General features: G+C 44.5%; 1 protein-coding gene across 1 annotated transcript; it reads left to right on the plus strand.

Annotated features, from left to right (window-relative positions):
• On the plus strand, window positions 1-25113 carry EIF4EBP2 (eukaryotic translation initiation factor 4E binding protein 2). Its single transcript, XM_026003948.2, has 3 exons — window positions 1-408; window positions 17508-17693; window positions 18656-25113. The coding sequence occupies exons 1-3, from the start codon at window positions 264-266 to the stop codon at window positions 18685-18687; spliced, it is 363 nt and encodes a 120-aa protein (XP_025859733.1). The 5' UTR covers window positions 1-263; the 3' UTR covers window positions 18688-25113.
• The last annotated feature ends 595 nt before the right edge of the window (window positions 25114-25708 follow it).

The following is a 25708-nucleotide window of genomic DNA, read 5'->3' on the forward strand; positions in this document are numbered from 1 at the left end:
GGCGGAGGCCGGAGGATCGGGCGGCGGCGGCGGCGGCGGCTGAGAGGGCGGCGGCGGGAGCGGAGCGGGACCAGGGAGCGAGAGGAAGCAAGCGTGGAGCGAGCGGAGCGCGCCCAGCCCCGCCCGCCCTTCCGCTCGCCGGAGCAGCCGGAGCAGCCCGGGCCCCCAGCCGCCGCCGCCGCCGCCGCCGCCGCCGCCGCCGCCGCCGCCGCCGCCAGCCCGCCCGCCCGCCGGACAAAGCCCGAGAGCCCGCGCCCAGAGCCATGTCCTCGTCCGCCGGCAGCGGCCACCAGCCCAGCCAGAGCCGCGCCATCCCCACGCGCACCGTGCCCATCAGCGACGCCGCGCAGCTACCTCATGACTATTGCACCACGCCCGGGGGGACGCTCTTCTCCACCACGCCGGGAGGTGAGCGCCCGCAGCCCGTCTCCTCCGCCGCGGGCCTCGAACTCAGGGCGTGCCCGAGCCGCGCCGCCCCCCCCCCCCCCAGCTCCGCCCGAGCCCGGGGACCCTGCTGTCGGGAGCCCTAACTTCGCGCGTCCCCTCTCGGCTGCACGCCCCTCGCTCGGCTCAGCAGCGCGCCGCTCTGGGAACGTGGCTCTCCCGTCGCTGGGGCGGAGGGAAAAAAAAAAAAAAAGCCCTTGTTCCCGCTTCGTGGCAGCTTTCCGCGCTCGACCCACTTTTCTCCCCCCTCTCTGCCTCCTCCTGGGCAAATTCGTCTGCACTTGGCGTTGCTCTCACTCCTGCATCGCCTGCTGCCTCTTGCATGTCGTGCATTTGTGCACGTCGATGCCCGGTTCCGGAGCTCTCTCCCGGGCCTTTTTAGAAAGGAAGCAAAGTAATTCGCTCCTGGGACCGTGCGATGACTTGTTTTGCCGCTTTTAGAACGGCCGGAGGAGGCTGGAATGCAGAGTTCGGACGCCTCGCCCAGCATTATCCTGCTTTGACAGCATTGTTTACTTGCTGGATGAGGCTGCCCCACGAGTGGAGTTGGGGGGGGGGAGTCCCCAGGCACAGGCTAGGGGGAGAGAATAAGATAATACTCAAGTAATAGCCCCCGGGGAAGACGGGGGGAGGGTAGTGCAGTGCTGGCAGCCCTGAGGATCGGTTTTTGACGATGAGGCTTTTGGGGATAGATGTGGAGGGCGTTATGGAGACGGGCACCCGAATCGGTAGGATGGATCCATCCCGGGGAAGGGGCAGCGCAGTATCCCGAGCATTGCTTTTCCGAGTATGACCGGGAACTGTTTACAAGGAAGAACACTGGGGGAGAGGTGAACCACGTTGAATCGGTCACGAGACCAGAGAGCTCAAAGGTTGTCTGTCCCTGGCTGGGCGGTTCTCCAGACGAGGACACGGGAGGGCGATCTTGCAGGATCTTATGGAAAGGGGACCGCGCTTCATTTTAACTAAGGAACTTTGCCTTCGTTCGGCGATGGGGCGGCCTCTTTCTAGAGGGTTGAACTTTGCTGGCAGCCCTTGCCCTGGGAGATTGCTAGTTTCATTGCTGTGGGCTGGCCGCCCCAGTTGTGTACTACAACCAATCCGGTGCAGTCAGGCCGGGGTGATCCTTGCATTGGTTGCACAATAGCAAAGACCCACAGAGTAGGAAGACCTTCTTGCCAACAAGGGATAAAAATCTAGGAGGGAGCTCCATAGGGGAATCCATCCAGGCCAGTCTAGGGGAGCGGTAGCTGCCTTGGAAGACTTCAAAATGACCCAAGCAGGAGGAAACCATCAGTATTTTTGGAGAGCTGGGCTTAAGAGAGGCTTTAACTTTGCAGGACAATGGGATGGTGACTCCTGAGGCTGCTTGCTTCACTTGGAGAACCCTCCCTCCTGACCTTATCTGTTCAAGGCCAGCCCCGGAGCATGCCGTGGGTGATCTTGCTTTTTGATCATGAAAGATTTTGGCAGACCGGTATCTGCTCCAGATCAAGTTGTCCTGAACTTTGGACCAACAGCTTTTAAGAAATGGATATTCTTTCCCAAGGTGATAGAAAGGGATTTATAACTTCTTGCAGAAGTCTTTGTGGTACAGGTCAGTAAAGGCCCGTACTCCCAGCATTTGAGAACATATGTCCCGGTAACAACTGCACTCAGCTATTATTTATGTGGGGGAGGGAATCAAGCTTTCAGCTATTTATTAGACCTTGTTTTCCCCTGACGGAAGAGCCACAGAGGGGTTACCTTTTGGACATATTTCTAACAGCCAAGCTACGATGCTTTTAGGATAAGGGCATAGTCTAAGGATTGCTTTAAAGATAGAAGCCTGTCTCATAGTCTGGATTAGTTCCTAAAATGCTTGGAAAGATTTTGCCAGAAATACTGATTCATTTACCCTTCCTTCCAACTTACACAGTCACTGCTGCTTTCTCAAATACCACTTAACCTATCTCCAGATATTTTTTGTATACAGCTCTTTGTGTCAGATTTAAATACTTGTCATCTTAGCTCATCGATTATATTGAACTCGTATTTATTGATAGAACAGGTTGTAGTCTTTGGATTTTTAGCACAAAGACTTACATAATGTGTTTATGGGATATTGCACTGTTGGGATTGGATTTAATCACTGTTAACTCTGCTGTTTAGATGCTCAATACTTACTGATTTAATTTTCCCCCTTTGGAATTTTCCCCTCTGATGGTTTGTTCATCTCTCTTGTTATATTCCTCTCTTTCTCTCTCTCTCTCTCTCTCACACACACACAGACACACACACACCATGTAATTGAGCCAGGATAAGATAGTTTGTTATTTGGTCACCTCCAGGCACCTGAATAATATGGTTAGGTATTTTAAATGAGTTTTGTGGGCCTAGCTCATTGCTTTGCGCAAAAGGGAACCACAGACAAAAGTAGGAAATGCAATCTTTGCTCTCAGTGGTCTTAAAATCCTAAAGGGGGTTGGGGACTGATAAAGATTTTTCTGGAATAAAAAAATGTATAGAATCCAGTGCTAAGATACATTTCAGGTGTGAAATCATTTAGAAAAATGATAATAAGTTTGGATTGGAAATCTGTTTAGTGGAAAGGAAGGAGATTAGCATGACCTGTCTTAAACTTCTGGAAACCTTCTGGAGTGTCATACACGTGTTGCAGCATTCCAGAATAGCAGTTGATGTGCTGAATGCTCTGAATGATCAGACTGGGCAGGGACATTCACCACATAGTGAACTTACGATTTCTTCTCCTTTGAGAGTCTTTTTCTTCATTGGGGATCAGAGGTTACAGCCTACCCCTTGGGAAAGATTTCTCAAAATTGCCTTCTCATGGTTTAGGAAATGAGAGGTGGGTGGAAACACTTTCTGACCTTTGGATTTCTCAAATTGCTAGACGAGTCCCTGTTTTCATTGTTAAGGAGGAGGAAATTTTTATTGAGTAAAATTCAAGGCAAAAGAATAATGCCCTTGGATTTTGTTTTGTTTTATCTGTCTTTGGAGGAGTGAGGATGATACTTGGTTCTTTGAGAAGCTACATCTAGCCTCAGTGGAAGGGAAAGTGACTAGTTGTCTTCACTTTTATAACACTGGTTAGCTGGAAGGAACCTAAAGCTTTTGTAAGTTCTGAACTTTCTCTTTCTGGGAGTGTTGTGCTCTGAGAAATGAGCAGAAACATAGAGAACTCTTTCAGCCTTTCTTTTGCCTTTCTTTTCCTGCATAACATCCTCATCAGCTGTGGAAAAGTGCTGTTGCCATAACAAGAGCACCAGAGGGGAACTAACTGACGGTCTAAAATTGTACTGCTGTGCTTCCTCTCTGCCAGCTGGAGTATTGCTCTGATTGGTTCATTGGGTCAGAATTACCTGAAGGCCATTGGAAGGGTCTGGAATTAAAGGAGAAGGTAAGAAGAAGGGAAAATAATCCACTTGGAGTGAGCTACAATAATAGCATTTGCAGGAAGTCTTAAGTTTTAATCTGGTTCCTTTCTTGGGAGACAAGTAGAGCTCTCTGTAGATAATGGGGAAAGAAGGTCAGTTTCTGATTGTCGTGAAATTTCTGACTCCATAACCTTGGGTTGAGTTTATTCTAGGCCAAAACTTCTGAATCAACAAATGTACATATTTGGCTCTCTAGCTTCAGTTATTAACCGAAGAACTTTATTATGACGTGAGAAGTGAGAAGTCCATGAAAAACATAATGAAGGGTGTTCAGTCCCTGTACCTAGTGTTCGAGGAAGAAGGCATTTATTTATCTCAGAGTAACCCAAGTTATTCACATGTTTGTCATTCTGTGGGCGATTCAGCTGTGGTCTCATAGTCATCAGCTGCCAAAGTATCTATTAAAGAAGATGTACTCTAGTTTTTGTATTGGGTGCATTTTTTGCTCACAAAAGATTGAATTCTGAGCCTGGGGGAGGCAGCAGTCTGTGTCCTCAAGGTGTACAGCAATGCATTATATGGAAGGGCACACCTCTGCCTGTCCTGAGTTATATGCAGTCTGACCAGGGAGGAATGGTTCTTACGAGTCAGTATGTATGAAGGCCATGTGCACAGCTCCTTCAGCTTGTGGTGGCCTGTTGTGGACAATAGGAAGAGGGAAAGGTGATCAGTCTGAAAACCAGCACCTGGAGGGTTACTCGGGAAAGATGACTGATTCTTAACGACAATTTCATAAGAGGGGTCTTGCAAAGGGGTACCTGGATGGCTTAGTAGGTAGAGCATGTGACTGTTATTTTTTTTTTTTTAAGATTATATTTATTCATGAGAGAGAGAGAGAGAGAGGCAGAGACACAGGCAGAGGGAGAAGCAGGCTCCATGCAGGGAGCCTGACTTGGGACTTGATCCCGAGACTCCAGGATCATTCCCTGGACTGAAGGCAGGCCCCAAACTGCTGAGCCACCCAGGGATCCTACATGTGACTGTTAATATAAGGGTCGTGAGTTCAAGCCCTGTGTGGGGCATGGAGCCTACTTAATATGGGGGGGGGGGGGAGAGCAGTCTTGCATGGGTTGGCTGCACCGTAGGCTTGATTATGTGTGTGTGTAAAAATATGCAGATCAGATAAGGTACAGTTAATGTGGAGTAAGCCAGTTAGTCGTTCATTGGGTTAGAGAAGACAGCCTGAGCAGACTGGTTCGTCGGTGTGTGGCAGAACTTTTTCTTGGCTTCCAAGTCTTTTGATGAGTAAGGTAATATTTAAAAGATTTTTGCTACTGTATAACAGAACAAAAGTCCATTGAGAATTTTAGTCCTTCGACTTATGGAATAGGTAAGGCCTAGACTTCCATGTTCAATTTGTTCATGGTGGAACTTCATTTTGTGAAGGCCCCTGAGAACCTGTTTTTTAAATGACAGCAGCTGTCTGTCCCATGGGCGCCTAGTTTTTAAAGGTCCCCTGCACCTGTTCTCAGGCCAAAGCTCAGAAATCCCTGAGCGTTTACATCTAAGTAAATAATCTTTCAGATCTTCAGGACGCATGCCCTGACAAACAGAAGCTGTTCAGTTCATTGAGTGGTTTGAGAAAGTAAAAAACCTTATAGTAAGCAAGGACAAATGAACAGGAGAAGGCAATTCAGTTCATGTAGATTCCATGGGACTTCTGATAGACGAGAGCCTGTCACCTGTAAATAGTGATAGTTTTGTCTTCCTGGTCTCTCTGGGTGCCTTTTATTTTTTTCGTGCCCAATTGCTCTGGCTAGAACTTTCAGTACAGTGCTGAACAGAAGTGGCAAGATAGTGCAAACAGATGCCCTTCACTTGTTTTCAGCGTTAGAAAACATCTTTCACAATTTGGTAAGATGTTAGTTGTGGGTTTTTCATAGATACCCTTTATCTGATTGAGGAAGTTCCCTTTTATTCCTGGTCTGTTGGGTGTTTCTGTCATGAAAGAGGGGGTTGGATTTTGTCAAATGCATTTTTTTTTTTTTTCACTTACTGAGTTGATTGTATGATTTTTATTTTTTATCTTGTGGACATGACATATTATGTCAATTGATTTTTTTTTTAAGATTTATTTATTTATTCATGAGAGACACAGAGAGAAAGGCAGAGACACAGGCAGAGGGAGAAGCAGGCTCCTCTCAGGGAGCCCGCCCGATGTGGGACTCCATCCTGGATGCCGAGATCACGCCCTGAGCCGCAGGCAGGTGCCCAACCGCTGAGCCACCCAGGTGTCCTGGTCAATTGATTTTTGACTGGTGAACCAGCCTTGTATTCTTGGGATAAATCCCACTTAGTCATGGTATATAATCCTTTTTATATGTTGCTAAATTTGTTGTGCCACTATTTGGTTGAGGGTTTTTGCATCTCTATTCATAAGGCGTATTAGTCTGTTTTTTCTTGTGGTGTCTTTGGTTTTTAGAACAAAGATAATACTGGCCTCATTCAGTTCTAATTATTTTAGAAATGGCCTGCTGAATTTAGAGCAGAAATGCTATTTATTGGTGAAGGTAGACCATTGCTCTCTAGGTGTTAGACACTTTTCAGAAAGTGTGAGAGGCTTGTGATTCTTCATTTCAAGGTGTCATAATGAATCATTTGGGCCTCAGAGGAGCCCATGTCACCACCAGAGACTATTTATATTAGAGTCAGGCTGCTTTTAGGTTGAAATGAAACTATTCTCTGGGCAGGTAAGTTCCTAAAATCATGACTAGGCAGCAGATGAAAACAGTGACCTGGACCGGGGATCTCCAATAGACTCTTGCCTCTCACAGACTTTGTTGGTAGACTTCAAGCTCCTTACTTGAAAGTAAGTGAAAAGTGGAAGATGTTAGTAGATAGACATCATTTTTATTTTTTAAAATAAGTGTCCACAAGCAGTGAACTTTGGAAGAAAGCATACAGTTGGAATGAAAGCCAGGTTTGAATCTGAATGTTTTCTCCATACCAATAGCAGTGATTAATTATTAGTATTACAGACAGAGGCTGAACCACATCTGTGAAATCTATTCCAAAGAATTGATCCAGGACACAGCTAGCAACCTGGCACATCCAATCAACATTTTCCTGGAATCAGAGCGAGACATTTTTGTAGAGATTTATTTCAAGATGAATGTTCAAGCCCAAACAGGAGTATGTGTATTTGAGGGGCTCCTGGGTAGCTCAGTCTGTTAAAGCATCTGCCTTCAGCTCAGGTCATGATCTCAGGGTCCTGGGATTGAGCCCTGCCTGGGGCTCCCTGCAGGGAGTCTGCTACTCCCTCTCCCTCTGTTTTACTCCTTGCACAAACACATGTGCACTTGCGTTCTCTCACTCAAATAAATAAATTCTTAAAAAAAAAAAAGTACATTTGGTATGCTTTATTTTGACCCAGATTTTCCGATAGTCAAGCCTAGACAGACTTAAAAACTTTTGACATTTATTTAAGATTGGTTGTGGTTTGTATACCATTTTGTTCCTGATACTAGCTAAAAAGATCTTTTCAAATCATGTTACAGCTGAGACTCAAGAGAACCAAATTTGCTTAGTGTACCTAGCTTATTTGTATTGGTCTCCTGATTCCTGGGTCACTATGTGTCTTTTCACAAATACTTTTAACTTCTCTAGATATTAGTTTCTTCAAGTCTAAAATGACAGGCTTTTGCCAGATGTTCTTTAAGCCTGTTCTAAACACTAGACCTTCAGAATAGAAACACGGTCATTATCCATTCCCTTTCAGCCTAGGCGTGTGTTCTTTGATGGCAGTGTCCTAAGTGACTGGGCCAGAAGCCATCCTTTGACAATATCTTGGAAATCTGCTCCCAGTTATTGAGACTTGGAGTTAAACAAAGAACAGTAGGATTGGCTTTTCACAAACCTTAGACGTCTCCCATTTGCCATAGTACTTTAGTCACTAAGTTATAAGATCCCCAGGTTCCAGTTTTACCTTCAGTTGATGTAAAAAAGTTGTCCCTCTCTTGATTTTATTAGCACTTTAGGGATTTTGATTTGTGCACAAACTGAATGTGGTCTGGCCACCATCAACCTCCCCAGAGGATGCTGGCTTGGGCAGCTTTTAGTTTCCTCTGGTTTATATAGCATAGAGCTTTATTGGAGTCTGTCTTTTCATCCAGAGTCTCCATAAAGAACAGATGTTTAAACAGACTTTTTTTTTTTTTTTTAAGTGGCAGTGTGCCAAGCCCCCGGATATATACCATAGTTACCAGTCATGGCTTCCCCTAGTGTCTGGTCTGGTGTGCATCTGACCCAGTTCTGGCTAAATGAGATGGGGGGCAAGTCGCTAAAGGTTTGCTGAGAAAGATTTTCTCTTGGTTGGAGAGAGTGCCCTGAGGTAAGCCCTGTTTGACTCCACATTCTCCCTTCCTCTTTGAACACTGTTGTATGAGGATATTAGGTCCTTCTTAGCCTTTGGAGGATTTTGTCACCAGCTTATTCAAGCTGTGCGATTTAGGCAAGTTACTTGATGTTTCTTGTTCCAAGCTGTCATTTGGCATGAGTGTGTGCTTTATTCTAATACAGGAAGCAGCTGTAGTTAAACAACTTTCTGCTGGGGACCCTATGAAAGTACAGTAATGACTACCCTCTTCAGTTAACCACATTACAGTGGGCTTTCTTTCTGTAGGTGGTTTAATTTGAGGTTAATACAATTTCTTGAATGTATATAGCTTAATTCCTGGGTTAATTATTTAACTAAGCTACTTGGTCTTAAAAGAGACCCTTAGGCTTGAATGACCTTGTTTAGGTACCTAACCATCTTGGCAAGTGTAATTTTGAGCCTCTTTTATTGGTTTTGTTCCTTGCCATTTGAAAATCACTAGTTTTTAGATCAAAGGGTAGATGCTTTTCTCCCCTTTCTTTCTATTCTCCACCAAAGGAACTCTTACTCCCCTGTTTTCCTAGTAATGTCAGCATCTAAAAAGTACTGGATCGTGGTATTAGATTTATCTTAGTATCTCTGGTAATCAAGAGGTAAAGAAAAATTTATAAATACCTACTGTTAAAAGATTTAAAACTTCATCTTTGTTCCTAAATCCAAACATGAAGACTGAGGTAATATATTCACATTTGAAAAATAATATGGAAAAAAACCCCAGAAGCATCTGAAATGCAAAGTAAAATGCCGGTACATGACTGCTTTTAACAGTTTCAGTTTGTAGTGCTTTTATTGGTCACCACTGTTGCTATACATATATGTATACCACAGTTTCTTGGTTTGTTAACTTTAGATGATAACCATTGACTCCCTGTTACGAAAGATGAGTAATCTGGAGCACTTCCATTACTCTCTCCCTGGTTTCCACTCCCTCTTTATTTACCAGTTTTTGTAAATTGTGTTATTGGTTCTGATTCTTCTAGTAGCTGCCTTTAAAATGGAAAATAATAGAGTAAAAACCTCTGTCTCAATCTGTCAATTTAGCTCTCTGCTGTATAAAATTATACAATACATCTTGTCTCTACTTCCCTGGTAGGTCAACTTTTCCATTATTTTTACAATATTAGGGCCTGTAACATTTACATACTCTCTTGTAGTTATTCTTTACTTTTATTATAGTTTGATCACAAACAGTGAAACCAGTATATAGCATATGTAATAGTTTGGTTCTTAACTTTTCAATATAAAACCAAGGGGCATGATTATTTTTATAGAAAAGGAAATGGAAAACTAACTCACTGAAAGGAAAAGCATCCATCATCAAGGTGAGATAGAAAAACTTTTTTTTTTCTTTTACATTCCATCAGCTGATCAAAATCATGGTCCATTTTTAAAAAAGATTTTATTTATTTATTTTTAGAGAGAGCACCTGGGGGAGGGGCTGAGAGAGACTCTCAGGGAGACTCCTTGCTGATCATGGAGCCCTACCTGGGGCTTGATCTCACCACCCTGAGATCATGACCTGAGCCGAAATCAGAGTCAGATGCTTAACTGACTGAGCCACCCAGGCACCCCACGCCCCATTTTAATATGTTATATTCAAGGTTGGATTTCTTCTATGGTCTTTGTTTTCCTTCTTCGGGAATTGAGGATTAACTTCTAGTTGCTTGTAGCTGTGTTGGTTGACATGAAATAGTCCTGACATAAATGTGGCAGGCAGTTTGGATGAAATGTGGATCACCAGGAAGTTCTTGCTTCAGAAAATAGATGTCTCTGTGTGCACATGTATAAGAGACCTTGAGGATTGTAGATTTTTTTAGTTTTTTTGTCTTGGAATAAATATAATCTCATGGTAAACACAATATAGGACAAAGAAAAAAGGTTTTTTTTTTTTTGCCATTTTATTCATTTTAATTTTAATGATTTTAATAATCATTATCATATTAAATCATAATCATATTAAAATCATTTAATGATTTTAATAATTTTCATTATTCATTTTAATGTTTTTCTTTGAATAGTTTTGATTTTTTGAATGGTCAGATGCTTTTGAATCACACCATAGATCCTTAGTCACTGACAGGCTGATTGCCCATTTTTGCCCTGTATCTGCTACAATGAAACTTTTTCGCTTGCAGCGATCTAAAATTCACCTAAAATACTATCCTTTTGTACTCCTATTTTTCTTGAGAAAATTAATGGCATCACTTAAGACTCCAGCTCTTCAGGGTGTCTTGTCTTTTGAATTAATTTACTTTGTTTGCATTCAAAATCAAATGTGTTTTAGGAATTCACTAAAAGACTATTGAAACTAACTGAGTTTAGGAAGGTTGCAGGATACAAGATTGGTATACAAAAACCAATTGTAACTTCTATATACTTTCAATGGACAATGCAAAAATGGAAACAATTCCATTTCTTATAACCTAAAAATAATAAAATATATAGGCATACATTTTTAAAAAAATATTTTATTTATTTATTCATGAGAGACACAGAGAGAGAGAGAGAGAGAGGCAGAGACACAGGCAGAGGAAGAAGCAGGCTCCATGCAGGGAGCCCAAAGTGGGACTCGATCCCGGGTCTCCAGGATCATGACCTGGGCCAAAAGCAGGCACTAAACTGCTGAGCCACCCAGGGATCCCAAGGCATACATTTAATGAAAAGAATATAAAACTTACACTGTGGAAACTACAAAACATGGTTGAAAGAAATTGAAGAAGACCTAAATAAATGGAAAGACATTGCACATTCATGGATTGGAAAGTGAGATTGTCAGGATGACTTTACTTCCCCAACTGATCTACACGTTCAACACAGTCCCATCAAAATCCCAGCTGGCTTCTTTGCATAAGTTGATAAGCTGATCCTAAAGTTAATAGGGAATTTTAAGAGACTTAAAATAGCCCAAACAATTCCAAAAAAGAAAGAAAAAGTTGGCAGACTTACATTTCAAAAGTTATTACAAATAAAAACAGTATGGAACTGCCATAAGGATAAACAGTGGTATAGAATTGAGAGTTCAGAAATAAACCCTCACAGTTGTGGCACTTGATCTTTCACAAGGATGCCAAGACAATTAAATGGGGGGAAAAATAGTCTTTTCAACAAATGATACTGGTACAACTGGATATCTGCACACAAAAACTGAAGTTGGACCCCCTGGCTTGAAGACCTAAATTTAGGAGCTTAAAACTATAAAACCTTTAGGAAAAAAACATGGGCACAAATCTTTATGACCTTGGTTAGCAAATAGTTTCTTGTGTATGGCACCAAAAGCACAAGCAACGGGGCAGCCCGGGTGGCTCAGTGGTTTAGTGCCGCCTTCAGCCCAGGGCGTGATCCTGGAGACCTGGGATCAAGTCCCACATTCGGGCACCCTACATGGAGGCTGCTTTTCCCTCTGTCTATGTCTCTCTCTCTCTCTTTCTCTCTTTCTCTCTTTCTCTCTGTGTCTCTCATAAATAAATAAAATCTTAAAAACACAAACAACAAAAGAAAAAGACATAAATTGGACTTTATCAAAATTAAAAATTTTTGTGCTTCAAAGAATACCAATAAGAAAGTGAAAAAGCAACCCACAGAATAGGGGAAAATATTGCAAGTCATATATGTAGAAGGGACTTGTATTAATAAATATAAAGAACTCAAAACTCAATAGTAAACAGCCCACTAAAAAATGGGCAAAGGATCTAAAAAGATATTTTCCCAAAAATGTCCATTGGAATGACCAATAAGCCTGAAAAATGTTCAATACCATTATCTGTCAGGGAAATGCAAATTAAATCACAATGAAATTTAAGAAATAAAACAAATGAGCAAAGGGGAAAAAAAGGAGAGAGGCAAACCAAGAAACAAACTTTTAACTATAGAGAACAAACCAAAGGGGAGGTGGGTGGGGGGAGGGGTGAAATAGGTGATGGGGATTAAGAAGTACACCTGTTGTGATGAACACCAGGTGTTGTATGGAATTGTTGAATTTCACTATATTGTACACCAGAAACTTAATATTACACTATGTGTTAACTAACTGGAATTTAAATAAAAACTTAAAAAAAAATCAAACCACAATGAGATACCACTTTACACCCACAAGATAGCTATAATAAAAAACAGAGCAAGCGTTGGCTGCAATGTGTATACATTGGAACCCTCACACACTGCTGGTGGGAGTGGAAAATTGGTGCAGCCACCTTGGAAAACATTCTGGTGTTTCCTCAAAAGATTAAACACAGAGTTACCATATGATCCAGCAATTCTTTGCTTACCCAAGAGAAATGAAAACATATGTCCACACAAAGACAGGTACATGAACTTTTATAGCAGCATTACTCAGAGTAGAAACACCCCACACATCCATTAACCGATTAATTGATAAAATGTGACATATACATGTAATGGAATATTGATTGGCAATAAAAAGAAAAGAAGTACTGGAGAAATGCTAAACATGAACGAACCTTGAAAATAGAGGCAAGTAAAGGAAGCAGTCAAAAGATCACGTATGATTCTGTTTATATGAGATGTCCAGAATAGGCAAATCTTTAGACAGAAAACAGTGGTTGCCTAGGGCTACAGGGGTTGGAGGACAACGGGAAGGGACTGCTCAATACAGATGGGTTATCTTTTGGATAGTTGTGGTGTTCTAAAGTTGATCGTGGTGATGTTTGTGCAGCTCTGTAAATTATATCTCAGTAAAGCTGTAAAAATATGTATTTTATCGTTTCTGCAGAGTCATAGAGGTTCTTCAGAGTTTCTCTTATACCTCACATATTTAAGTGGGCTCTCTACTGCTTATTTCCTAGTTGGTCCAATTACAGTTCTTTAATGCATATGCTATTGCTAATATATAATTTAGACATAGAAAGCTTGCTTTTATCCTGTGCTTTTTTTTTTACCGTCTCATCCCTAGAGTTCCAAGCTTGACATCCTGCAGAAGAATAATCTTGTTCTGACTTGCAAGTTGAATGTTAGCTTAAGAACATCTGACAGTGAAACTTCACTCTTTTGAAACCTAGCCATGAACAAAAGTGGTGGTGACACAGCAAATACGCAAAGTCCATCCACTAAAGCTTCTTCCCTTGGTTCCTTGGAAAGCCATCAGGCCCCTTTCTCAGCCCGTCTGCTTTTATTTTACATAGTGTTCTAATAAGTGTATCAGTGATTTCGGAGTCCCTACAAGGTTAGGAGCATCGGGTTAGGGTAAGTGAATTGTGCCCCATCTCCATCCCCAAGTTCCTAAATCGAAGCCCTAACCACCAATGTGTTGATATTTGCAGATGGGGCCTTGGGATGTAATTAGGTTTAGATGAGGGCCTGAGGCCCTCATGAGGGGTTAGTACCCTTGTAAAAAAAAAAAAAGAAAAAAAGAAAAAAAAAAGGCACCAGGGAGCTTGCTCCCCTATCCTGCTGCATCCAAGGACATACTGAAAATGTGGCTGTGTGTACACCCTGAAGAGAGCTCTCAGCAGAAATAGACCACACTGTCATCTTGGTCTAGGATTTCTCAAGAACTGAGAAAATACATTCTGTTTAAGCCACCCTGTCTATGCTATTTTGTTGTAGCAGCCCAAGCTGAGTGAGACTTGGAAGAAAGGGGGGTTCTTAAGCCTAATAGTGAGGGAAGAAACTATGAATGAGGGAGCAAGCACAGGTTCTTTGAATTCTGTCCAGTAGAAGGAAAATGTAGAGCCTAGGCTCCAAGATTTCATCAGCCACAGCAGTTTATAGAGTGATCTTTATAATAGTAGCCCCAGTTCATCAAGAAAGGGTTGGATTGTTTTCTGTTTAAAGTGGTAAAAAGTGGGACACCTGGGTGGCTCAGTGGTTGAGTGTCTGTCTGCCTTTGGCTCGGGTCGTGATCCTGGGGTCCAGGATTGAGTCCTGCGCCAGGCTCCCTGCATGGAACCTGCTTCTCCTCCCTCTGCCTGTGTGTCTCTGCCTCTCTCTCTCTCTCTCTCTCTCTCTCTGTCTCTCGTAAATAAATAAATAAAATCTTAAAAAAAAAAAATAAAAAGTTTTAAATCTGTACAAGAAAATTTTCCATCCAAAATAATTCACATTCTTCACTTTTTGGAAGTTGAACTAAGTTTTCTGCTGTCCAAAATGACACCTTCGTCATAATTTCCAGACACTTAAGTTGTCGCTCTAGTTCTTATTTTTCAAAGTAAAGAAGGCAAAGAAAATTTTGTACTCTCCTTGTCCTAAAATAATATTTGAGACAGGATGTAAGACTTGTGGCTTCTTTCAACTGGGAATGAAGGATTTCCAACTTTTCCAAGTGCCCTCCAGGGGCTGGAGGGAGGCACACAGAACTGCTCTGCCAAGGTGAGGTTTATGGTGTGAGTCCTGTCACAGGCTGTGGGCCTTTGCCTCTGTCACTTTACAAGTAAAAATAAGGAAGCTAATTCTAGCTCTAGGACCCAGAGACTTCGTCTGTGAAGTTCTCAGCCTTTACCTTTTTCGCCTAGGCGGAAAAATGAAAGAACTGGCACTTAAGTAATTAGAGCTGCTGCCCAGGTTTGTGCCACGCTGTCCTTCAGAGATTATCCTCCAGCATCCCCTTTTACTACCAGTAGTCTGCGAGGCCCCCCTGCTGCTCTGAAACGAACTTACATTACAGGACCTATCTACTCACGTAATTACGAAAATTGCGTATTTCTGCTACATATGCAAAAATGAAGGGATAACTACTTTGTCAGATACATAAGTAAGTCCTTGGGCCTTGGTGAACTGGAAAACCAAGAAACAGAAACCACCTCTCCCCAATTCTGTAACACTCCCAAGGACCAGGAACAGCACCGCCATCTCACCGCTTCCCTCTGGGAGTGCAGTGCTCCAGGGCCAGCAAGGTGGTCTCTGGATGAAAATTGCCCTTCACTATGGTGTTGATGTGGAAGTGACAGTTACCTGCCCAGTCCTTTGGCTTCAGACAACGTGCCCCTGGTGTGGATGTCCCTGGGGATTGAGGCAGAGTAGAGAGAGGGCAACACTGGGAGTCTGGAGACCAGGGGCTCCTCTGTTCTGATTTTGCCTCTGCTTTGCTCTGTGAACTCTATTCAGTTACTTTCTGGGTGTCTGCTTCATCTGTCAAGGTGACCCCGGTAGCCCCTTCCCTTGTTCTCTCACTAATTCTTTGATATTTTGCCTGTTTTCAGATGGACTATTACTAGGCTTTTGGTAGAAGATTGAAGTCAGGTGGTTTTTGTTTTTGTTTAAGATTTTATTTTTAAGTAATCTCTACACCCCAGTGCAGGGCTCGCAGTCACAACCCCTAGACCCAAGAGTCACATGCTCCATCCCCTGAGCCAGCCAGCCAGCCCTGAAGTTGGATTCTTCACTTTTTAATGAACAGGAGAATGGCCCAAGGAACTTAAAAATATAGATTTCCAGGTTCTAATCCCAGGGATTTTGATTCAGATAGGACATTTTAAACAAGCTTTCCAGAGGATTCAGATGCAGATACCTGCAAGAAATACTGTTGTGATAGGTTCCAAATATGGCACAGCATTTTTCATAGTACTCTATCTTGGAGAGGCTGAGAGCCAGATACTTTATTTTCACCTCTTATAAATTGTAAATATGATTGTGTATGCAGTGTAGCTGTGACAGAACTAGATAGTAAAGGGGAAAATTGATAACTTTTAGAGTTGGTTTGAAACCTTAAGGGTTGTGTTTTGAGGATGCCCCCCTGAGAACATTTCTTCCATTTTGAGACACTGAGTCATTCTTTCCCGTGACAGGTTTTGTAGTATCGAGAGAAGAGTGTGTTTAGCACTTGATTCTGGTTGTAAAAGCAAGGATGGGGGCAGGGGCAGTTTGGAGGGTAGAGTCTCTTGGCCATTTTCTCACCTAGGAGTCACTAGTTTGATGCTTATTTTCCATCTAGTTAAAAAGAAACAACTTACTAGCATTTGCATGAAAGTGTCATGGTACCACTGCAGATAGGAATCCCAAGAAAACACTGAGTTTGTAATTCTACTTCCCAGATATTTAGCAGAATATTGGTATCATCTCTTTAAATAAATATCCATCTCCTTCCTTCTTCGGGAAGACTCCAGAATTTCCATTCCTCTTGCAGTAGATGCCTTGCTTTTTTCCACCTGCTTCCACTCATTTCAGGTAGATTTATTAGCTGTTTTTATTTGTTTTTCATTTCCCGGGATGTAGCTGTCACATGGTATTTGAGAAAATCTGCCTGAACCAGACTCAATATGACAGGAATATTTTCACTTGAGAATCGACAAGCATTGACCAGCAGATACTATCTACCTCTTTAAATGGGTAACTTTGTATACTATCTAGTTTTCATGCCTGAATCTTTCCTTCCTCCGGTTTTAAGCTTAGTTTGGGCAAGATGCCTCCACCTGACCACTTTGCTTTGTTTGTAGGCAGGGGTGGCAAGTGTGTTGGGCAACCATTCCCTCTTCTCCCTCGTTCAGCAGATGTCACTGAATGGTGGCCACGTTCTGTATCACTGAGCCAGCTGTACTCTAGGTTCAATAGTAGAGCCCCAGGCATCCACTACATTAAGCCAACATCAAGCATCTTTAACTTGTCACTTAGTTTTATATCTTATTTATAGTAATTCATAACTTTGGCCAGCCATGACAGAAGAAGTAGCAGGTTTTCTTAACTGTTCATCAAGTCCAGTGCACTCTTTAGAAGGATTGTTGCAAAACACTCTGGTAGCACTTACGGTATGCAGATCTTTTCATAAAATAAAGAAGGGCTGCCCAGTCCAACTTCTCCCACAACTCTGTTGGGGAAGAATGTTGGTTGGTCTCTGTGCCTTTGAAAAGCCTTTAACTTAAAGGCAGCTGTCTGTTGGTGATTTTTTTCCACTTGTTTATTTCTTCATTTAAAACTTTCTAAATGGTAGAACCAAAGTCATATAGAAAGAAGACACAGCCCCGGCATAAGCAAGTCACAATCTTTAGAGGAGAGGCAGATCGATAAATGGGTTCCTACAAGAGGTGATGTGTATTGAGTCAGATGGGGGAAAGATTTTTTTTTTTTTTAATTTTTTTCTGTAAAGGAAATGATGCTGGGAATGAGCCTTAAAGATGAGCGGAAGAGGAAAAGGCACTCCTCTGGCAAGGAGCCTGGTCCCAGGCAAGGAGGGTAGAACTTGTCCTTTGTGCTTGAACTGTGAACCCTCAGGTTAGGTTTAGATGGAATTTAAAATAAATTCTTGGGTAATGTATGTTCATAGCCCCTTAATTGATTTCAGACTCTTCAATCCTGTTTTCCAGGAACCCGAATCATTTATGATCGGAAGTTTCTGTTGGATCGTCGCAATTCTCCCATGGCTCAGACCCCGCCCTGCCATCTGCCCAATATCCCAGGGGTCACCAGCCCTGGCACCTTAATCGAAGACTCCAAAGTAGAAGTAAACAATTTGAACAACTTGAACAATCATGACAGGAAGCATGCAGTTGGTAAGAGAATGCTGGTTTGGGGGCCAAGTGGGTAGCCCTGGGAATTCAAATGGTCGATCACAGGTTGAAAAATTGATGCCTCGGTTATAACCAGCATTCATTTACATGTCTGTAAAATTCTTGCCTCCCCCGGCTTCCATCACTAAGGTTTACTGAAATGTTCTGGAAATCCTAAGTTCTAAAGCATAAGCGAATCTAATCGGGGCGTGGCGGGAAATCCAGACACAGGGCAAAGGAAGTCCTTAGATGAGCCCTTGAGCCAAGCCTCAGAGCCTGCTTAGCCTGGGCTGTCCTGGACTCAGAGCAACATACCGAAGAGGCCCCATTTCCACTGCCTCTTGGAAGTAGATCTGATTCTTACAAGAACAGTGTCCTTTCTGTGGTGCAGGGGGAAATGTGGTTTGTTTCCCCCATTCTCCAGGACTGCCTGTGATACCTACACACACACACTCACGGAGTAATGAGTCCCCTCTGTCTCTGTGGAAGGAGGGAGGTGGAAATGGCCAGCTCCCGAGAGGTATGCCCTGAGTTGTACCCTCCGACCTCTGTGCTCAGGCCAGCAGTCTGCTGAACCTTTTTTTCAAATCCTCAGATTCCAAATGAGCCTTTAATAGACAAAGTGTTGATTCAGAGCAGGGCCAAAGTTGAGAGCCTCCAGAGGAGTTTGCTGACGTGATAGATGGCAAGGAGCTCCCCCTGGGGCATCTGCAGACAGGGGCATGCTAGGAGAGTTTTCACCTGGATCTCTTCCCCCAGGTGCTACTCCTTGTGGGTTGTTTGACTGCCATGCCATTCCCTCCCCCCACCCCCCGATTAAAAAGACCAGCCAAAGCAAACAAATAATTGTTTTAAGGCAGCAGAGAATGGGAAAGTTTGGATTATTTTTTGACCCTCATGCAGAGGAATGTTGGGGCTGCTTGGCTTTCTCTTTTTGTGCTAACCTTTGTCTTGATTCTTACTAGGGGATGATGCTCAGTTTGAGATGGACATCTGACTGCCCTGCAGGATCGCAGAAAAGCAGCAGCGCCAAGGCTGTGTGCACCGGATTGGGCCCATAGGATCAACATGAACAGACAAGGGGCAGTGCCAGCAGTCCCAATGCAGTCCCCATGTCTCCCTCTTCTTCCTTCCTCTGGGTGCCAAATGATGCGAAGATGAACTTCATCTGACCATTTCCTCTCCCTATTTCCTGTCCCCCTTCCCAGTCACACAGATTCGATCCCAAGTCCTTGGCATATTTTTGTAGACATAAGCAGCCCACAGAGGGAAACAGTTACAACTCTGGCTTCCGTAGTCACTTTACATTTGGGAAAAGACCTGTCCTCCCCGCTCCCATCCCTCATTTTTTTTTCAAATCCCCAATCGAATATCAGCCTGTCAACAATCGCCTGGCTGGGAAGTCTGGGGAAGCAATATTGAAGTTTTGGTGGGTTCAGCATTATCTGTGTTCTGACCCTCTACCTGCCTTCCCCATCCTTGCCCCCCACCTATGGTTCAGAGCTGCAAGAGTCTGTGTGTTTGGGGTCTTCACAACCATCAGAGGGAAATGATAAATGAAAGGAGAGCCACTCTCCCTCTTACCTTGAGCTCTTGGTCCCTAGCGGCAGAACACAGTTTATAAAGCTCTGGTAGCATGTGACTCTTGTGAGGTCCCCTTCCCCCTCTTCCTCCGGCAGGAGTGTCTCCTGTCTTTGATCTTCCGGTTCAGCTTCCCAGTCCTTCACTTAGCACATCTGAGTGGGAAGGTCTGAGCCCTACCCCAGGGGGAGGCCTTGGTAAGCAGCAGGGCTCTCCTCTTCTTCTTCCCTGCTGGTGTCCTGTAAGCAGTGGGGCTCTCCTCTTCTCCTTCCTCCCTGCTGGTGTCCTATTGCTCGCCCGTGCCCTTGTATCTGAGCCACCAGGGTGATTCTGCTGCTCCCAGAACAGGCCAAGTGACAGGTGCTTTGGGGGAGGCCTGGTCATAATCTGCCAGTGACACTGGAGAGTGACCGTGGGAGTGTGCAGAACCAGGTACTCAGTCTCAGTAGTCCTTGCCTTCTAGTCTCCTGAGCTTTGCCATGCTTGCTGTCTTCCTGCAGTTTCTTATATTTGGAATTTAAAAAGGTGACTTTCAGAATGCTCTTAAGTAAGAACAAAACTTTTCCTTTGTGGACCTGCTCAGGCTGCTAGGATAGATAGGCACGGGCTTGCAAGTGGGTTCCTCCCAGTTCTCTTGCCTTTCCCCCATCGGACTTGGGGTTGTCCCTCTTTCCCCCACCCTCCCTCCCTCCCTGCCTCCCACCTCTCTCTCTCTCTGCCAGGCCATTTTTCAAGTACACATCAAAGATACCTCAAGTGTTGGTATCTGATAATATCTCACTCCTCTTATCTGAGGAGTGATCTTTTATTTTTAAGATGACTACAGACCTATTTTTCGATATGTTTTCAATACGATTTTGAACAGCAACTTTTTGATTACACATCTTCCAGTGTTAGGGAGGTGAGAAATGTCCACAGGCGAGTCTGCTGTTCCATGTCACCATCCTTTGTCTCCCCCAGTCCCTGATGAGCTCTTTGCTTCTCCCTCTCGTTTGGGGTGTGCATGTTTGCAGTTTGTAGTGGGTGGTTTGTAAAACTGGACCATTATGCCTTGCCGTGGGTTGTTCATGAGAAGCCTCGTTCTTCACCCCCCCTCGCTTTTTCATGTCCCCCGTACCCCCCCCGCCACGCCCTCCCAGCTTGACTGGCACGATAATCCCGGGACAGTGACCCCCTCGTAGAAAGACTAACACCTCTGTCTCCTAGACCAGTAAAGTAGCCGCTGGTGTCCTGGGAATTTCTGGTTGCATTTGGTGCCCTGAACCCTCATTAAGAGATCACATCCCAGGGTGAGAGGAACAGGCCAACTGGCTTAAGAAAGAGAGCTGTTAGTTTTTCTTTTGAACTCTGAAAAGACCCTGTTTATGAACACATTTTAGAAGAGAGGAAGGCTGTCTGAGGAACTTTGTTCTGTTTTCTACTACAAAATGTGAATAGTTCAGAGAGTGAACCTTTTGTGATGGTTGATGTTTCTCAGGAATAAGCTGGCTCTCCAAAATTTGGGGGATGCTTTCAGACTAAAAAAATTAATCAGAGAAGCATTTTCTTGTCTTTTTGTAATGTATCCTTGTTCTGATTTTAATTAAACTCTGAATTTCACTTTCCATACTCTTGGAAAAACTTGAGTTGCACTGTCATTTGCATGAGAAACTTAATCAGCACCCCTCTGTCCCCTGGAAGCTTGATTCTTTGGGAATGAAGCTTCTTGTCCTTCATAGCTGGCTTTGGCATCCTGTGGAACCCAGATCCAACTCCAGCAGGTCGAGCAGTGAGCAGAAGTTTGCCCCTTCTTGATCTTCATCAGTACACATGAAAACTTGGCCTCCTCACTGAGCAGCGGGGGAGTGGATTTAAAACATGCCAGCTTGAGTAATATTGAGGTGCCCTTTCCCCTTTTCTGCCATCTTGGGGAATCTCTGCACATAGCTCCCTAATCGGAGGCCGTTTTTCTAGTATTTGTGGCGAGCGTCAGCTGCATGATAGAGCAGCGGCCCGATCCTTCAGCCTTTTCTGCAAGGACCTACTGACTGATTGGTACTCTTCTATCCTGGAGGCCACCGCTGAGAGATACTGTGACCTGCATGAATCTGCATTTTAAAGATGGTTTGAGAAGGCAACAGATTAACTTGTAATGGATGACACCTTTGTGCCATGCATCACAAGATGTTTTTTTTTTTTTTCCTTAGGGTGAGCCACATCCAGAAGAAAGTGATCTGTCCTGGCCTTCTCATGGGGAGGGAGAACCCTTAGGGGGCCATTAGCATGAAATGGTTCGTAAAATCTTAGTGATCATTTGCTCTTTTGATGAGGAAACCATGTTTCTGTACCTTTGAGGACAATCCATCTTAATGAGAAATGACCTTGTCCCTCCAAATTCCAGCAAGAGACATGCAATTGTCTTGGTACAAGTAAGTGTCTGTGCTACACTATGGTTTGCTGAGATCACCACTTCTTTGTATTGTTTAGCTAAACGTCCTCAAGATCATACTGCCGAGCAGCTGGCTTTTTGGTGCTGGGCTGTGAAGCTCAGAGTTGTCCTTCCACCTGTATTGGTTCTCTATTGCTGTGTAGCAGATTACCCCCAAACTTTAAATCTTAAAAGAGCAAACCTCTGTCAGCTTCTGGAGGTTAGGAATTGGGAAACAGCTTAGCAGGATGGTTCTGGCACAGGGTTGCAGGAAGTTGTAGTCAAGATGTTGGCAGGGACTGCAGTCATCTGGGTCTGGAGAATCTACTGTGCTCTCATTTTTGTGGCTGTTGGCAGGATGCCTGGGTTCTGTCCATACGGGTCGCTCTGTACAGCAGCACACGTGTCCTCACACCGTAGCAGCTGGCTCCCCCCTGAGCAGGTGATCCCAGGAAGAGGGCAAGAAGGAATCTGCAGTGCCTTTCATAGCTGTCTCTGATAGCACACACCATCACCTCTTGTGTTCCTTAGAAGCAAGCTATGAAGCCTGGCCAACACACAAGGGGAGGGGAAGATACACACCACCTATGAATGGAACAGTATCAAAGAATTTGAGGATGTATCTTAAAATCACCTCACCCCCCCAACAGAGGATAAAGTCCTAGGGGTTAGCTTAAACTAGATAACACAAAGCGATATGTTGCTACTGTATCTCCAAACTGGATAGAAGACTGACATTCTTTCCCCAAAGCCACCTGCTGGTTTTGAGAGTGGTGACAAGAAATGACAATTCCCAAGAGAATAAAAAGAGCTATACATTTGCCTGGCTAGCAGCGGTGTAAGGATGCTTCATTGGGAGTCCTAGGCTTGATGTCTCCGAGACTCCTCTGTACCACATTTTTGCATCTCCCTTAGCCAGGAACTGATAAAGGGAATTCGATCCTTCTTACCGAGCCACTAAAACGGACTTAAATTGCAGTCAGAGTTGCTAAACTAAAGGAAGAAATGTGAATGAGATGTTGGGGTCCTGGGCTGAGTAAAAGCTTCACAGTTCAGATTCAGGATGAAGTAGGTGATAGCATCAGCATCTGGAAGCCAGGTCCCTATCAGAGTTGATGTTAGCACTTGGGCCCTGCAGCCACACCAGCTGAGACAGATTTGGATTGGGTCTCCCCCAAGAAGCCACTTCTCTGATGTGGTGGGGAACATCTGGGATTTAGAAAGGTCCGTGCTTGATTGCTCCTTTAAACCCACCGTGTATCTTGACTGCCCACCTCGTCCTGGGCTCTCTGGTGGAAAATGTGTTCTTAAAGAGAAAGAAGCGGTCCTGGCTTCACCCTTGAGAGAAACAGGTAAGCCTAGTCCGTCGAACACATACTTCGTGGAAGTCTGCTGGGTGTCTGGCGCCCAGGCCCAACCACGTTTTAGAGACTTGAGACATCTACAAGATGCACATTCCTGTCTGGCTTTAGGCTCTGCCTCTTCCTGGCATCTTCTTTCTGGCCCTGCTTGGAGCATGAACTTGACTAGGAAGCATTGCTGCTGAGGCAGCCCTAAGAACAAGGGTACTTTCTCCACAAGTCAGGAGCCCCTCTTCACAGCACTTTCACCTGCATTGTGTTTTTCCTTCTGATTTTGAGATGGAGTCAAAATAGATGGTCTTTCATTTTCTTTTGAGTGGGTTACCAGCTCTTTGGGACCATCCGACCTTTCCTGTTGGTACATCTACACGCGGCCTGTATGTCTGGGTTTCACCCCAGAACCCAAATGGAAGCATTACCCATTCTCCCCTTGGGTATTCCATGGCGTGTCAAGCATCTTGGCTGGTTGAAGCTGGGGCCCTGGGCCCTTTGCATTCTCCTGCAGAGAGGCAGTCCGCTGCCTCTCCATCTGGGTCAGAACTTGCCCCCCTTGGCAGGTTTCTGGACTACAGGCATAGCAGCTGTTTATTAATCTGCGAAACCCAATCACTTGCCCACCCATGACATCTGGGACCTGGTAATCATTTGAAGAAGCATGGTTTCTTTGGGAGGGCAGTTTGTCTGGACTTTGGAAGGGGTGTGGTTAACCCTCCCCACCACCCCCACCCCCCACCCCGGCCCCATTCCCGAGTCTTTACCTCTCAGCTCTTAATAAAGGATGAAATCAGATCTTGAGGCAACTGGGTCACAATTCTTTTTGAATTCTTATACCCCAGGGGCATTTCCTGTTCTAGTAAGGATTTTCCAGTTTAGCACTGAGGTTTCCTTGAGGCTAGCTCAGGAATTTCTTAGGGACACTCTTGAGGAGATGGACACAAACTTCTTTTTTCAAAGAATCATTCATGTCACCTTTCTCGCCCTCTGGAATTTAAATTTCTTTATCTGGGCTGGTCCTAGAAGTGAATACCTTGCGGCGAAGCTAGATTTAAGAGGTTTCTTGAGTCCCTGTTCAGATGGTCTATGGTTTTTCTTAGCTTACCCTCTGCTGACACCACCCCTCCCCCAGCAGACCATGGGGTATGGATGGCCAGTGGGAAATGTTGCCGAGGTGAAACGCAGTTCCTAGGGTATTTAAATTCTCACTCTGCCGCCTTTCTAAGAGTGGGGAGGCTGACAGATGCTGCAATGCTTGATAATCATTTGGCCACGCTGAAATTTCCAAAGGGAGCTCTTGCCGGTGCTTACTCCCTGAATTCCTGGACACTTCTGACTTAGAGTTCCATGAATCTAGCACAGAATATTCATTCTTGCCCCCAGTGTATCCCTTCCTCTACATCTTAACCTTTAAAAACAAAAAACCCAAGCCCAGGCCAAGGGTAGTTTTTACTTGAAACCAGGAGGGTGGGGGAGGAACACAAAATGAGGACGGGTTGTACTCCTAAGCCATCCTGCTCCTGGTGGCCGTGTCCAAATCACTGAGTACTGTGAGCCAGTGCCTTTCCTTCCCCTGAAGATAGAGCACCCCCCCCCACCTCCCCCACCCCCCGCTTCCCACTTGGGCATCCCAGGGCAAGCCTCATTGGAGGCATCTTGGGGGAGCCCAGAGGACACTCGCATATCCAGGTGTCTACTTGAGCATCTTTAAAATATTTTGTATCTAAAACAAATGCCCTTCCCCGTCTTAGTGGCACCAGCGGCCCAGCTCCATCCACTCTGAATGGAAAGTAGAGACTGCCAGTACTTCCCTTGGTCTTCCCTTTGTCCTTTGATGTCATTGTCCTCTGCCCCCCCTCCCCCCCTCCCGCCTCCCCCTCCATTTCACTGTCGTGGATGGATAGCAGAGGACACCATGCAGTCTTGAGGCCGTCCTGTGTGAGTCCATGATCACTTTTGTTGGGGTTTTGTTGTTTTTGTAACTGTCCTAAACCAGCAGGTGTTTGGAAATTAGGGGAAAAATTAAATTCTCACCAATGGTTGCTGTTACAGTCAAATCAATAAAGATCTTGAGTATCAACTTGAGTTTTGATTTTTTTTTTTTTTTTAATTTCAAGTGAAACCCTGTTGATTTCACATGTGGAGGGTCTTGACCGGTGAGGGAGATGGGCAAAGATGGTCAGCCGTTCCGTATGGCAGTTCTCAACATCCGCGGCACGCTGGCTTTGTCTGGCCCCTATGTATGCAGTGGGTTTCTCTCCCTGCCCTCAGAAGCGTGGTGGTGAACAGGTGCATGTGGGGCCGCACACACCAACGCAGGCCCCCCTCTGCCTACCGGCCTCACAGAAGCCCAGACAACAGTCTTGCCTTTTTCCAGAAGGGGGCTGCCTGCATTCCCAGGGGCACTTGTCAGAAATGCATCCCGCCCGAGGTCCTGAACTCCAGGAGCTGCGGGAGCATCCGACTGCTATTATGAATCCAGTGAGTCTCACGTATTAATACTGAGGACGAGAATCCTGCCCTGTTTGAGCTGCCAACAGGTCCACAGAGTAAAAGTGGACTTGAAACGTTTTCCCTACAAGGACAGCGTCGAGGTTTGGTTGTCTGGCTTCAGAGTGAGCCAGCCTTGAAGACCGGCTGAGTGGCTCCGAGGCCACATTCCTTCCACCAGGGTT

This window comes from Vulpes vulpes, chromosome 4 (genome assembly GCF_048418805.1).
Source record: "Vulpes vulpes isolate BD-2025 chromosome 4, VulVul3, whole genome shotgun sequence".
NCBI lineage: Eukaryota > Metazoa > Chordata > Mammalia > Carnivora > Canidae > Vulpes > Vulpes vulpes.